General features: G+C 20.7%; 2 protein-coding genes across 5 annotated transcripts in view; one reads left to right on the top strand and one right to left on the bottom strand.

Moving 5' to 3' along the window:
* Positions 1-954: 954 nt before the first annotated feature.
* Positions 955-9,033, bottom strand: LOC107993191 (ubiquitin-conjugating enzyme E2 N). 2 transcript variants are annotated; one of them, XM_017049489.3, is made up of 3 exons: positions 8,732-9,033; positions 7,474-7,746; positions 955-7,233 (listed from the first exon to the last, which is right to left on the bottom strand). In XM_017049489.3, the coding sequence occupies exons 2-3, from the start codon at positions 7,716-7,718 to the stop codon at positions 7,023-7,025; spliced, it is 456 nt and encodes a 151-aa protein (XP_016904978.1). In that variant the 5' UTR covers positions 7,719-7,746; positions 8,732-9,033; the 3' UTR covers positions 955-7,022. The 2 variants fall into 2 exon arrangements, with proteins under 2 accessions (XP_016904978.1, XP_016904977.1); XM_017049488.2 differs by having other exon boundaries at positions 7,474-7,734; positions 8,732-9,031.
* Positions 9,034-9,751: 718 nt separating this feature from the next.
* Positions 9,752-16,097, top strand: part of LOC107993189 (S phase cyclin A-associated protein in the endoplasmic reticulum) — a 44,751-nt gene continuing 38,405 nt past the window's right edge. For 2 of the 3 annotated variants that reach the window (XR_009830488.1, XM_062076952.1), the window contains exons 1-9: positions 9,753-9,919; positions 10,523-10,746; positions 10,930-12,299; positions 12,370-13,112; positions 13,182-13,662; positions 13,732-13,914; positions 13,978-14,229; positions 14,383-14,823; positions 14,975-15,084. Coding sequence is in view for 2 of the 3 variants with exons in the window: in XM_062076952.1 (XP_061932936.1) it covers positions 10,536-10,746; positions 10,930-12,299; positions 12,370-13,112; positions 13,182-13,662; positions 13,732-13,914; positions 13,978-14,229; positions 14,383-14,823; positions 14,975-15,084 (3,791 nt within the window). In the remaining variant the exon portion in view is untranslated. Of the gene's footprint in view, positions 9,920-10,522; positions 10,747-10,929; positions 12,300-12,369; positions 13,113-13,181; positions 13,663-13,731; positions 13,915-13,977; positions 14,230-14,382; positions 14,824-14,974; positions 15,085-16,097 lie in introns of all 3 variants that reach the window. The other variant, XM_062076953.1, reaches the window with a different exon arrangement.

A 16,097-nucleotide genomic window follows, 5' to 3' on the forward strand; every position in this document is an offset into this window, starting at 1 on the left:
TAGTATATTTTATTATATCTTATTATATAATGGCGAATTCAAAATGTATTTTAATCTTGATATGTATTATCATTTCAATTATTATAATTTCAAATATTCAAGAGTTATTTTATATTTTATTTCCATATTTATTTCATGAATTCGAACTTTAATATAGTAGTAGCAATTATTTTTCGCAAATATTTTTAAAATTAAAATCAACTAATAATTATATGTATAAGAAAAAATTGTTCGAAATCTTATGTTGTATAACATATTAAAAATTATAAAGATATTATATATTAATACATTTTCTAATTTTAAGATTATATAGTATTTAACATATAAAAATTAATATTTAATATATAAAAAAAATAAAAATAAAAAAGAAATTCTAATTTTCATAAAATAAAAATAAAACATTTGATATATTTTTCATTCTTCTCAGTTTCAATAACTAGAAGCAAACAAATTTTATTTATTCATAAATTTGTATATTTAATTCACAAAATATAATAATAAATAATATATATATAATAATAATAATAATAATATATAATATATAATAAATCGAAAAAATAATTATAAAAAAAAAATTGTTCAAATCTTACTATGTACTCAAAAAACTATACTACATTATCATAAAAATTATAAAATTATTTCAAATTAATAATATATATATTATTAAAAATACTACTAAAAATATTACTAAAAATATATTATATATATAATATATAATATTTTTAGAAGAATATATATATAATCTATAATAAAAAAAAAACAATTGGAAAAGCTTGTGCTAAAACAAAAGAAACAGATTGTAAACGGATGAGTTATTTTTTATTTTAAAATAAAATAAAATAATTAGAAAAATAAGTGAAAATGTTAGAATTTTCATATAAATAACATTGTCATATAAATAATTAAAAATGTATTAAATTATATATGGGAACAATTAAATAAGATTTGTATTAATGCAATAAATATAATTTTCAATTAGTAAAATAATACAAGTTTTTTCATAAAAGAAATTTGACTTACCATCTGATAATGAAATTAAATATTAAAAATTATGTTATACCACGTGAAATTTCTTAGTCGGAAAAAAAACAATATTTTCGAAATTATAATTTTTATTCAATTAAAATATGAGCCATCGGCTTTTATTATCTTTTCTCAATTGACATATTTCATTTTTATAAAACTTTATAATTTTAGTGTAAAGAAATTTTTCGATTGTAGTTTTTCGAGTACCCAATATTTTATTTTTTAAAAATAACTGTAAATGACGAAACAAGTGATAATCAGTTAATGAAATAAGTATAGTACTGATAAGTATAGTAGATAGATTAAAATTTCATATTTCAATTTAGCTAATTTTTATAGAATAGTTTGTGATATATGCAGTCGAGCATTGTCATGCAAAAGAATTGATTAATGCGAATTGTTTCTTAATCAATTTCTGATGTATATCATATTTCTTGGCAGTAGGATACTGTTGTTATGATATTTCCTTATTTCAAAAAAGAATAATGAATTACTCTCTTTATAGATTATATAACTTTTTTCGATGATCAACTATTATTCAGATCGTATAGTATTATCATATAGTATCTATTTTTCATCACAGATTATAATTCTATTCAAAAATAGACTTCTATTGTTTTAAGTTTTATGTGTTAAGAACTTCCAAATATCATTTTTGATCTTCTGTCAATGCAGTATCCATTTTTCCAGTTTTTTCATTTTATCCATTGCACTTAAATGTTTAAAAATTGTTATTGAAGATATGCCTAATTCTGTGAATATTTGTTTGTGGATTAACTTTCACTTTGACTTTTAATTTGCGAGTTTATTTAATATGAATTTCGGTCTATTTCGAGACTTATTTTTAAGATTCTCATTTCCAGACCTGAATTTTTAAAACCACTATCGAACAATCCTCTTATTGATAGAATTTTCTCCGAAAGTTAATTTAATATTTCGATATAGTTCAGTTACACAATGATCGAGTTTAAATTTATACAAAAATAATATTTTAAATTCGTTTGAAATAATAACCATATTGTTCACTTTTCAAAAAATTAATTTTTCAATTAAATTAATATAAAAAACAATTTATTACACAAAAGAAATATAAGAGGATAACATCAAAATATGATAAGCAAAATATAGGTTAAGTAGAGTTTACAAATCGCAGTTGATTATCATTTATTCTAAAATTGGCAACTTCATGTGGTACAACCTAATACATGAGACAAAAAATTATAACGTATATGACATCTATGACATAACGTATTATAGTAATGTAATTAGATGTAAAACATCTAAATAATTATTACTAAATATAAATATTAATATTAACATATAAGAAATAGAATTCCCTAACAATTTACAAAAATTTTATAAATATTAGATTTATTTTGTTTTTTATAAAGTTATTTTTTTGATTAAATTTTTTCTTAAAATAATGTAAATATTTGATTATTTATTTCTTTTTTTTCTAAAATTAAGTTTATAAAATAAAATATAAATAAATATTAGAATAAATATAAATCTTATTTCTTTCCTATTATATAATCATATATATATTATATGAAAAAAAATAATATATTTAAATAAATTAAAGTTTTCTTATTTCAATTTTAATAATTTTTAGATTTGATTCTATAAATTACATGTATTTATTTTTTATTCCTAAAATAACAATTCGTAATTTTAAAAACATAAATTACAATTTTATTTATTTTTTTAAGATATTATCAATTTGTTTATTTTTTCAACATGCTAAAAAGAACAATTTTAATTTTGAAAAAATTATATTATGTATTTTTAAAAATATAATTTTATTTAAAACCTTTATAAAACATCAAAGATTTATTTTATATAAAAAAATTGTTTTATTAATAAATTTTAAATTTTATTCAGATTTAAATGAATCATACCTACTTAGTATTTATCTCTTCCATTTTTAATTAATATATATACTAATCAAAAAAAATTTAATTTGAAATTTATTATTTTTATTTAATTTGTTTTTTTTCCATTACGATTCTAAGATAATTATATGTACAATTGAAAATTGGCAACAATATATTGGTATGTTAATATTGCTTTATAACATATTTATAATAACTTCTTTATTATTGCAAATTATCTACACATATAATTTCTTTTCGCGTAACCGATCCCAATGTCCGCCAGTTAGCATCTCTAAATTAAATATCATTGTTATTCCATTTTTATTAAAATACTACTAATATAATAGAGGAATTTAAATTTTTGAATTTAATTAATTTAAAAATATATGTACGTACCAACTGGTTGTTTGAATTCTTTAATATAAATTTATTAATAATTTTTATTAATAATTTCAATCAATATAGAATTAAATGAAAACAATATTTTAATCCTTTATATATTGATTTATTAATATTTATAAATGTTATGTTCCAAATCATTAAGTAATAACTAAATTTTTATTTATTCCAATAAATAATTTAATGTTGTTAATTTTTCGTAATATTATTTATACATTTTTTTTTAAATAAATATATTTAATTGCATGCTATATGCTGTTTTATTAATATTTTTCATTAAAAAAGTAAATAATCTATTGAAATTATTAATTATTAAATTATTTAATGTGATCAAATTGAATGTTCATAGGAATACGAATATGAATAAATTTTGAATGTCCATTTCGTTTCTTATTTTATTTTATTTATTAAATTTTCTTTTTTTTTACTTAATAAAACGACTATAACTAAAACATTTGCAATATGAAGAAGTATAACGGAATAGTGATAATATAATAGAATTTATCTTTCTATTAATTATTTAAAAGAAATGCTATTATTTAAACAATTTAAAAACATTGAAAAATATTGTATTTATACATCCTAAAATAAAATAATAATCAATTACAGCAAGAGTTTTTAAAAATAAAATCAAAAAATTGATTATTAAATATTAAAATAAAATCCTAATTAATGAAATTATGATCTATCTTTCTGAATTAATATATCAAAAAAAATGTATTTTTATCTTTACTATGAAATATTAAATTTACTTTTATTTAATTATTGAATTTTTTATAGAAGAAATAAATATTAAAAAAAGTTTAATATACATTAAAAATTTAATTATTTCATTATTCATTAAAATAATAATTTGAGTTACCATTTATTTTTTATATAATAAAAAAAAAAGAAACTATTTATTAGTCTTCATTCATTTCATTCAAAAAATGACTCTCAAATTAAAATTTTATAATCCTCATTCATTGAATGAGTGAAAAAAATCTGTCAAGTATATTATCTAAAATGATATTAATCATATTTATAAATATAAGAAAAACTGGATTAAATATAATGGATTACTTCAATTAATCAGCAACAAGAAATTTTAATTTTTTTTCATGTTACTATCTCTCTTCATTATATTTATATTTAAATATCATCAAAAATATTGCGCAGATTTTTACAAAAGATTTTTACTGGTATTTTCCAGTTTTTTATACTTCTTCTAAGCAAAAAATTATGAAATGTAGCAAAGCTTAACAACAATTAAGCATTTGTTGAAAGCAAATAGCCTATTTCATTTCCAATGTAATGGTATAATTGTAACTAAAATTATACCTTCTAATTACATTAGTATGATTAGAATATCTTTACAAAATATACACTAGGTAAGAATGGGCACTTCTATTTGTTCGCAATTTTAAACATTTTGTATTCAAACAAAAATTTTGTATATTATCAAAAGTATTTAATTTCATATTATTAATTTTTTTAAATTATTTTCAATTTGTTAAATATAAATTGCGCAAAATAAGACAATTCATTTTGAGTCTCTATTCTTGTTATATCTTATTTTTATATATGTTATATCTTGTTATATCTCCAAGAATTTAAAAAAAAAAGTGAAAAAACTATCTAAAAATTTTCACTCATTTAATTATATATACGTATGTATATTTACACAGTAAAAATATAGATTAACATAATCATAGGAAAGATGATTTTTATATAAGGATATCTTTTTATAATAGGATATCTTATTTGATATTATTATTTTGATTTACGTCATTATTATTATTCGTAACGAGAAATGTTTTATATAAAAGTTAGGTGATTTTGAGAAGCATGTATGATAATTTTGTTGTAGATGAACACATAAAAAACAATTTCTAAATCATCATCAAAAATCATATATTTTTTAATTTTTGATATTCTCTATAAAAGAGTATTATGACAAAATTATTATTATAAGTTATCTTTAATTTTTTAAAATATAAAATTAATTAATAGTTTTACTTTTTAAATAAATTTATATTTATACTATGATAAATTTTAAAATAAAATATTTTCAAAACTAATAATCTTTTTTTACTATAAGAGATTTAATAATTTATTATATTAAATTTTATATTGAGTTGCATTTATTAATGCAACAAAAAGCATAATATTCCATTTAAAAGAGAAAATTAACTTTTACAGATTATATATCTATTTGCAAAAAAATTAATAATCATCAATCATACCTCGAAATCATTCAACTTTTATTCGAAATTATATTTTCGCTTTGAATAATAATAATATAAATCGAAATGTGAATATCAAAATATCTTGTCAATTAAGAATTTTCAGGTCAAATCATGAGAAGTTTTTATGAATATTCAAAACATTTTGTCTTACATTATACTGATAAATAAAAATCTGCAATAGATAATTATTACAATAGTTATAGTTATATACTTCAAAAAATGGAACTTCGCATTCATGGATAACTTCAATATGTTTGTACGCTTATACATATATGTATATTATATTATATAATATATATATACATATATGAAGTTAATTCGTAGTTAATACATAAATAAATGCCATGTCGATCTCTAATTCAATATCATAATATCTTTCATCCAACGTCGTACACTCGCGGAAATGATAAATACATTAAGATTATCAGACAACCAGTTAGTAGACATAATACAGAGTATTTCCGATATATTATATATGATAATACAAATTAAAAGAGGATAAATCGAAATGAAAAAATAATTCGGAAATTTAAAATAACATTTTTTATACAGAGCTTACACTGAAAATATTTAAATTTAAAGATAAATAAAATCATATGTCGAATTCATTTATATTTGAGTATATTATAAATGAAGATGCTGCATGGTAAAAATATCAACAATTTAACGTATATGAAAGCTTAATATATATTAACAAAAAAATGAAAATTTTTATATTCATAAAAAATTTTTTGATTAAAAAATAATTGTATTTCAATGTTTTTTTTTTAATTATTTAATTTAATAAATTCAAATAACAAAAAGAATACGATAATAAAATTTTAATCGATATATCTTTTAGACATAAGTTATTTTTACACAAATTTTTAATATCAATTTATTTGAAAATAAAGCTCCGTACAAAAAATTTTATTTCGTATTTTCAATTTATTTTTTCATATAGATTCATTTCCACCTTGTATTACCAATTCGGAAATATTCCGTAAAGTACAGAAAAATGTAATATTAGTATAATATAATGAGCGATCTAGAACTGCTTTTTTTCAGGGATACATTAAAGGTACCAAAATAAAGGCTATAAATTACTGATTGCACAAGCCATTCTGTAATAATATTTAAAAAAAATGTTGACGCAACATACTACATTCACTTATTTTTACTACAAAGGTATATTTTTAAGTAAAAACTAGTAATTCATTAAAATTATACCTTTTTCTTTTGAAATAGGAATCTTCTTACAATTGATGTTGTTCAATGTTAGAAGATTCTTGACAAATTTGCTTCACAAACCGTTGAAGAAATCTAAACACGACATCTTTGTATTCCCCGCAATATAGAAAATACAGTTTCATTCTGTTTACTCTTACAAAACTTTTATTATTTTTATAGCAAAATTGTGGACACAGGTGCAGGGTACGCAGCTGGTGCGAGTAAAGTGATCGGTAAACTCGGAAAGAAAGGGGTAACATCACTTTGCATCATGGATGATCTAAGATCAGTTGTCCATAGCATATCTCCGAGTCCATTCTTTGGCATTACGTATTGCTTCGCTTTCATTTACTTTCCAAAGTTCAGCTACATCATTTGCCAAAGGATCATCTGGATTTGGTGCACTTAAAAGTGCTTGTATTGACAGTAAAACTGTTCTGATTTGAAGAGCAGGACTCCACTTGTCTTTAAGGATATCCAAGCAAATCCTGCCCAATCTAAATAGCAAATATAAATAATTTTGACATTTTAATTTAAATATACAAAACATATATTTTTCTAGTTTTAATCTTATTTATCTTATTTCATGTATTACATTATATAAGATGATATAGTTTAGAAATTAATATTACAAGTTAATAATAACTAAAATATTTACATTAATAGCCAAAATCAATTTAATTAATTCATTGTTTTTAAGAAACTTAATTTTTTAAAAACAATAACTACAATATTACCTGTCTATATTTGGATGATAAATTTTTGTAATGAATCTAACTTTAGGAGCAGACATTGGATAGTCTTCTGGTAGGAACAATTCAAGTTTAAAAAGTCCACCTTCAAATGGTGAATCTTCAGGTCCAGTTACAATTACATGAAAATACCTAGCATTTGTATCATCTGGTACAGCACTGATACCAGGAACTGGTTCTTGCATTAATCTTTGTGTTTCTTTGATAATCCTCCTTGGTAGCGCAGCCATGTTTGATGAAATATCTCTAAAAGAAATTCTTATGCATCTTCTTATTTGTTCCTTGATTAATAATATATTCAAACTAAAAACATAATTATCTTATCCATGTTGAAAAACTTTGTAAACTTATACTTAAATAATTTTTTTTACTTATATAAATATTTTTTTATAATTTAAATATTTTAATTTACTTATATAAATATTATATCTTATAAATAATGCAATAATTACTAATAACTTATTATAAAAATATAAATAAAATTATAATAAACAATTAATAACATTAATATAAATATACAAGTAAACTAATAATATAATCTTTAATATGTTTTACTTAATCAAATGTATACAAAAAATTATTTTGTATTTTAATATATAATTCATATAAACATAAATAAAGTATAATATATTAAAATAATGATTATGAAATCTATATAAAATTATTATAAATATAAAAATAAATAAAAATAAATAAATATATTGATATTTTTAGTTAAACACATTGAAAAATATTAAATTTATAAATATAATATTATAGTTTAAACAAGATTAACATAAGAAAATTTAGGTTATCAAAGAATTTTTTTTATTTCTGTAAATATCATATACATTCCAAATAAAAATTAAATTTCAAAAATTTAAATTATATAAGTATCTCATAATTCTAATAATTCTAATAATTAAAGTTGATTTAATTACAAATTGACAGTTTGTCACACTAATATAATGAAACAAGTAATCTTTATATTATTATATATAATTAAATAAATGATTTATTGCGTATGATTAATAACAAAACCAAATAAATTATTAAAAAAACAAATAATAGAATAATATTTTAATTTTTGCCGAAATATTTCTGCCAACCTCCAAAGCTATTGAAAGCAGCATTATGCGTATGCGTAAACAAAGAATTCATACACGAAGTCACGTACCATATAAAACTAAAGTATACAAAGTTTCTCACTTATGTAAAAAAGTTTGAAGTAACAGTGATTTACATATATCAGTAAAATACGTACGATTATCTGAAAATATCCCCGCGTCACCCCGCAAAGTGTGGCAGATTGTCCGCCTCTATGGTAGTCTTTTCTTCTAGAAACCTCGAAATCGATTTTTAATCTTAATTTCGTAGCACTTTCGTGTTTCGTGATAATCGGCTTTACAGCCGACTTCAAAAATCTGCTTGGGATCTATATTGCAACCCCAAAGAGATACTGTAACGTAGTGTTAATTAAATTTCCACACGTAAATGTGAGTTACAGCCCTCGCAACCGCTTCTCGCGATTCATCTTATCACGCGTTGATGGCGCTGTATACGAATTCACTGCGTAAACCAATTTAATAATATCTTTAAATATTTTTATTGTCAACATAAAAAATAATTTTTAAATTTAAATAATTCATATAAATTTATAAGCTTTTTTTTATTATAAATTTGGATAATTTTATTCTTATCGTAATTTTTACTTCAATATTTCTAAGATAACCAATAAGAATTTAAAATTCTTTGAAAAAAAAAACATTTTTCTAATTGTATTTTATTATTTCTCTTAAAATATCAGTTAATAAAATCTATTCTTTTTAAATTATAATTTTTATTAATTTGATATATTTTTAATAAATCAAAAAATTATTATCTAAATATTATACATTATTTTCAAAATAAGATAATATTTTTATTATATTTTTATTATAATAAAATTTAATAAATTATATTATAATATATTATAATATTATTTAAAAAAATATAAAGCCAAAACATTGATAATATGATAAACATTATAATAATAATATATATGAAATAAATTATGATAAAAATTATAATTAAAAATTCAATTTACATTATAAAGTATAAGTGTATAGATACTCTAAGATACTAAATATATAAATAAATAAAATATATATACTTTCTTAATTGAATTGTTAAAATGTATTAATAATAATTAATAAAATAAAAAATAATATAAAATCTTACAGTTAATGCAATATGATATTATTTTAATCAGTATGTTTATAACTCAATAACGCGATTGCAGTTTTTAATGCAGCAATATCAGTGCAACCAACAAACTGCCGCAAAACTTAGACGATATTTATCATAAAATGTCTTGTATCATTATTGAAATGTCAATTCGGAATTCTTATTATTTGAAAACAATTTGTAGTCAATCGTTCTTTGATAATTTGTAATTGTAATTATAATAAAGGTAAGTTGTGAATTAAAAATATAAACATTATGATTTGATACTTATACAGTATATATAATATATATAGATTATGAAAATACAAATATAAATTTATTAATTGTATCATAAATAAATTAATATTAATAACATTATTAATATATGATTATATATGATTTAGTTATTTATATATAATTATTTATATATTAATTATTTGTTTCTTTGTAATATCTAAAATGTGAATGTATCGTAATAATATAACCTTAAATTACATAAAACAAAAAATCAATTTATTATAAAACAATTAAAATTTTGTATATAAGTTTGTTTTGTATATAAGTTGTATATAAATTTTTTTTTTAAATTATTATCATTTAAATTTTTTTATTATGAATTTATTTATGAAAAATTTATTTATGAAAAATATATATTTGTAATATTCCTAATAATTGTAATATTCCTAATGAATTATTAAAATCCTAATGAATTATTAAAATTTAATATTTAACATCTTTTTAATCTGTTTTTTTATTTTTTACTTTAATATATATATATATATATATAAACTATGTTTAAATATATGTCTGCAATTGAGTAAATAATATTTAATTTTTAATTTTCTTATAGAATTTAATTAAAAATGGCTGATGTAAGATTACTTATACAAGAAGAAGGTCGGGCAGCTAGAAATTTGATAGCTTTTAATGTACCAGTTGGAACAAATAATACTGAGAAGATCACTAAAAAACCTCCTAGTGTTCCAAGAGTATCACAAGCAAATACTTCTAAAAGATCTATGAAACCAACAAGTAGAGTAAGATCGGCTTCCACGGGTCGAGATAAAAAATCTGGTAAATTAAAATTTATAAAATCAAAAATTTAATATAATTAATAAATTAAAGTTATATATTTATTTCTAATATTACTTTTTTTTTATAAATATTTTGCTTTTATAATATCTTTATATATTACTATTATTTTTTAAAAATTTCAAATTCATAAATTTTTAATTATTTTCTTTTTTTTTTTATTAGAATTACAGGCAAGATATTGGGCATTTTTATTTGGTAATTTACAAAGAGCAGTAGATGGTATTTATCAAACATGCGAAGAAGATGAAAATATTTCTGAATGCAAAGAAGTAATATTAGTTTTAGAGAATTATACCAGAGATTTTCATAATTTAATTGAATGGTTTAAAGTTAAGTGGGCTTATGAAAATTCACCTCCTCCTTTAAGACGCACTCCTTTAGCTTGGGAAGTTAGGAAAACTTCTCCTTGTCGAATCTGGAATTCAATGATTCCAAAATCCAGTAGTCCTTTGCAAAGAATGAGTCCTACTGAATCAATTTGTAGAAGTCCTATTGATCAGATTATTTCAGAAAATAAATCTGTTATTGTAGACAATAAAATAAATCATGTAAATTGTAATATAAAAGGAGAATCAGTGCATAAATTGATAAAAGATAATAAAAGTAATATTTCCAAGAATAATATAACGAGTGAAAAATATAAAAATGCAACTGATAAAGGAGCAATTCAGTCTTTGAATAAAGATAAATTAACTTCAATAAAAATAAATAAAACTTTTGTAAAACACACAGCTGTTAAAACATGCAATAATAACATTACAGACCAAAAAGCAAATGAAAGTTCATCTCGTGATATAAAAGGGAAATTGGATAAAGGTGCATTAAAAACAGTTAAAACTGGAATACATTATACTACCATCAAAGTAACGGATTCTGATGTAATAACTGAGAAGAATGAGCAAATAGTTTGTACTGATAAGAATGTACAATTGATTACTTGTACATCAACAGAAAAAGAATTTTCTAAATCTAATAATATAGAAAATAAATTGAATTCTCAAAATAATTTTCAAGTAAAACCATTAAGTCCTAAAAATGACTTAGGATTAGGAAAAAATGAAATTAATGCTAAAGTTAAAAGACAAAGCACAGGAAAAAGTATTAAAACTATTGATATAGAAAATGTAATAACAGAAAATAAAATTACAGAATCTAATAATGTGACAAAAGAAAATAGTAATATTACAGTAAATAAAAATATACAAAATATTACAAAAATTTCTAATAAAATTAGTCAAAAATTAAAAAGACAATTAAATGTTAATGATAATACAAATAATAAAAATGTAATAAAATCTATATCTGATACATCTTCCAATAATCCAATTAAAAGTTCAATTAATACAAATAAACCAGCATATTCTACTGTATCACAAATGAAAGTTAAACCAAAGCAATCAAGTCTCTCAGAAACTCCAAAATTTATTAGAAGTAAAACAACATTAAGTGATAAAAATACATTAATTTCAAATAAAATAAAACCTGGAACATCTGTAATAGTTAGACAACGATTTCAATCAATTGATAATAAGGTAGTATTTTTTTTTATGTAATTAATATTAATTTGAATAAATAATATATATAATTATAAATATTTATTAGATTTCAGAACAAAGTTCATTAAAAAAAGATCAGAATAGAGATATAAATGGTTCAGTAGAAGTATTAACAAAACAAACATATATTAAAACAAAAGAAGAAACTGATGGTTGGCAAACGGTTCGTAGTCGTTGTAGAAGAGGTAGTACACATAATTTGAATATGTCTACAAGATTTCACAAACCAAGTACTGCAACATCATTACCAGCGTTATCAATTGAAAGTCCGTCTGAAAAGAATAAAAAAAATTGTTTAACTCCAGATAGAAATAACAAACAGAAAAAAAAATGTATTGTAGAAAAAGAAGGAAAAAATATATGTAATGAGGTACAAAAAGTCAAAGGCGAATCAGTTGTAAACCTTACCATTAAAGATAAGGTAGAAGAAGTTTTCAAGAATACTGTTAATTTAAATGAAATAAATTCTACATCAATGATTGCAGCTATTTTTAAAAGTGATGCAGAATTACTTGAAAAGCGTATACAACAATTTATGACTGCTCAAGCAGAAAGAGAGAGAATAATTTTAGAAGAAGAAAGAAAAACTGAAGAAGCCGATTCACAACGATCACAACAATTATCAGATGAAGAAGCTTCTTTACATAGACAAATTTTAGAATTAGAATGTACTGAAACTGATGTTGATACTGAAACTGATGAAACAGATGGTGAAATGATACTTGAAACAGAAGATGAGCAAAGAACATCTCCTAATACAATGCCAGATGATGTTAGTTTAGAGGATAGGTGCGTAGCATTTTTTATTATTTTATTTTTTATTTTGTATAATATTAAATTTAAAAGAACTTTTTATAGGTATGAAAATATGTTAGAAGGAATGTCTTGGGCAGAATGCGTAGATACACTTGCTCAGTTACGTGCATTAGTTGCTCGTCATCCTGGTAGAGCTTTAGAATTGCATCAGAAATTATCATCTCCATCACGAAAAAGATCATTACCTGAGACATTACGAAGATATCAAGCAAAACAAGCTTGTGCACAACATAAACGTCAAAAATTATTAATGGAAAAATCGCAAAGATTGCGAGAATTATTAAATAAAGTAAAAGATGTTAAAAGTGCAAAGAACCAATTAATAGAAGATAAGAGAATCAGAATGGAAATGAAATTAAAAAAAGCAGAAGAAAATAGAACACAACATTTATTGGAAATAGTTCGAAAAGCTCATGATGAAGATTCTAAATTAAAAGAAATTGCATTTATTAATGAACTTGAAGCACAAAATAAGAGACATGATTTTATGGCATTATGTCAAGAACAAGAAGAAAGATTACAAGTAATTATGAATATTTATACATTTTTAATAATAAAAATTATAAATTCTTCTAAATTTATTGTTTCTTAGGGAATTCAAGAAGAGCGTCAACGCCGACAAGAAGAGAAAGCAGCTAAAGAAGCTGCAGCTGAAGAACGTAGACGGGCTTTGGAAGCAGAGCGACAATTACGTATTCAAAAAATGAAACAAGCACGTCGTGAACGCGATGAAAGAGTTGGTAAAATGCAATTGGAAAGAGAAAAAGAACGTCAGGTATGTAATATAAATGATTAAAATAAAAAATTAATATGATATTAAATTGGATATAATTTATAGGAATTAGCAAGAGAAAAAGCTAGAGATAGAGAAGAACGCTTATCAGCACTTCATGCAGCACAGTTAGCAAATCAAGAAGAATTACAGAAGAAAATAGCTCAAAAACAGCAAGAATCAGCTAGAAGACACGTTGAAAATATAGAACATATTCGACAAAGAGCAGTTGAATCTTCAATTCTAAGATCAGAAGAAGTTCCACCTACATTGAAATCATATCCTGCTCAAAAGCAATGTTCTTTATGTGGAACACTTGTAAGTCTCAATTTATTATTATTTTATATTATTATTAATATTATTATTATTATATATATTTTATTTGTTGTTTAAATAAATTTGCTATAAAATTTGTACAATATTTATTATAACAATGTTTATTATAACAACGTTTATTATATTTTTTTATAGATACCAAATGAAGTATATTTATTAAGTCATTTAAAAGGAAAAATACATCTTGAAGCAGTACGAAATACACATGATGGCCGCGAACCATCACGAGATGAGTTACAACGGTTTAATATATCTCAAATTCGTGATGTTCCAATTTCAATTATTGAAAATAATAATGCCAACGAAATTAAAGCTTCAAAAGAAAAACAAAAAGCATTAAAACGTCGATGTAGAAAAATGAAACAACGAATGTCATTACGTGGTAAAGAATGGGAAGATAATCATAGAACAGATGTAAATCAATCTATTGAATCAATTAATAAAGCAAAGTTTCGTCGAAATTTGAAAGAATTGGATCGATTATATAACAACCATTCTAAAACTGCTTGGTCAAGCGTTGCTATTGCTGCTTTAGAACGTTGTCTAGGTGAAATAACAAGAGCTTTTTCAAAATCGGTAAGATATATTATTCTAAAAAAAATTATATATATTTTTTTAATCCATTAAATGTTTTATAAATATTTTAAAATAAATATTTTAAAATATTTATAAAACATTTATAACATTTTTAAATATTTTAATGCAAATGTTGTTTATAATGTTTCAGTGTGCATTCGATCAAAATGTATTTCGAATATTAAATGGATTTGATATTTTGACTAATTTATTGAATTTGGGATTGCAAGTACAGAATACTTCTCATAATTTACCAAATAAGTAAGTATAATAATTATTTTCGAAATTTTTATATTTTATTAATTAATATTTAAAATTAATAATTAAAAATAATATTGAATTTTACGTACAGAATAAGAATGAATTTAAATGTATGTATACAATTATTTTTAATTGTTTAATATTTTAGTTTTACGTATTTGTATATTAAAATTGAATATTAATTTTATATTTTCAATTATATATCAATATTCATATTGTTAGAAATTATATTTTGATAGAAAATCTTAAATTATTTTGTGTTAAAATATTCAGTTATGAATAATAGAAATTATGAATAATAGAATAATACTATTCAAATTTTTTTTTTCAATATTTTAATTTATAATATATATTTTTTATAGATTTTAATGTTGAATACGTAATCTGTTTAGAAAAAATAAATTTTAAAGAAAATAACAATTTTAAACTTAGAAAATATTATATTTTAATATATTTTAATAATAACTAAAATGATTAATTAGATTCTCTCGAATAAAATAATATAAATTATTATAATACTTAAATAGATAATCAAAATATTAAGAGAATATTGAAAATACTGATATTCTTCAATTTATTGAATACATTATTTAAAATATTTAATTTATAGAATAAACTTTATGGAAAGCATTAAGAACAATAAATAAAAACTATATAAAATTATTTTTATTTTTGATTTAAGAACGAAATAATTAATCAAAGCATGCAACAACAACAATAATATTTAATGATAGTCATTGTCTCATCTGCTATACATTAGAATCAGTTATGCTATATGTATACACTATTGTATATTTTGCCAAATTATATCAGTTTTGCATTAAAAACAAAAATGATTTTGTAACTTTCCTTGATACTTTCTTCAGCAAAAAAAATTTGATTTATCATATAATTAAATTTTCTTGTAGAAATTTTAGTTTTTTAAATAAATTAAAAAATATTAGCAAAAATAAATATATTTTCAATATTCTTTTAATTTTGATTATTATTTGATCAATTATTACTAAAAATTG

The sequence above is a fragment of the Apis cerana genome, linkage group LG7 (genome assembly GCF_029169275.1).
Source record: "Apis cerana isolate GH-2021 linkage group LG7, AcerK_1.0, whole genome shotgun sequence".
NCBI classification, from domain to species: domain Eukaryota; kingdom Metazoa; phylum Arthropoda; class Insecta; order Hymenoptera; family Apidae; genus Apis; species Apis cerana.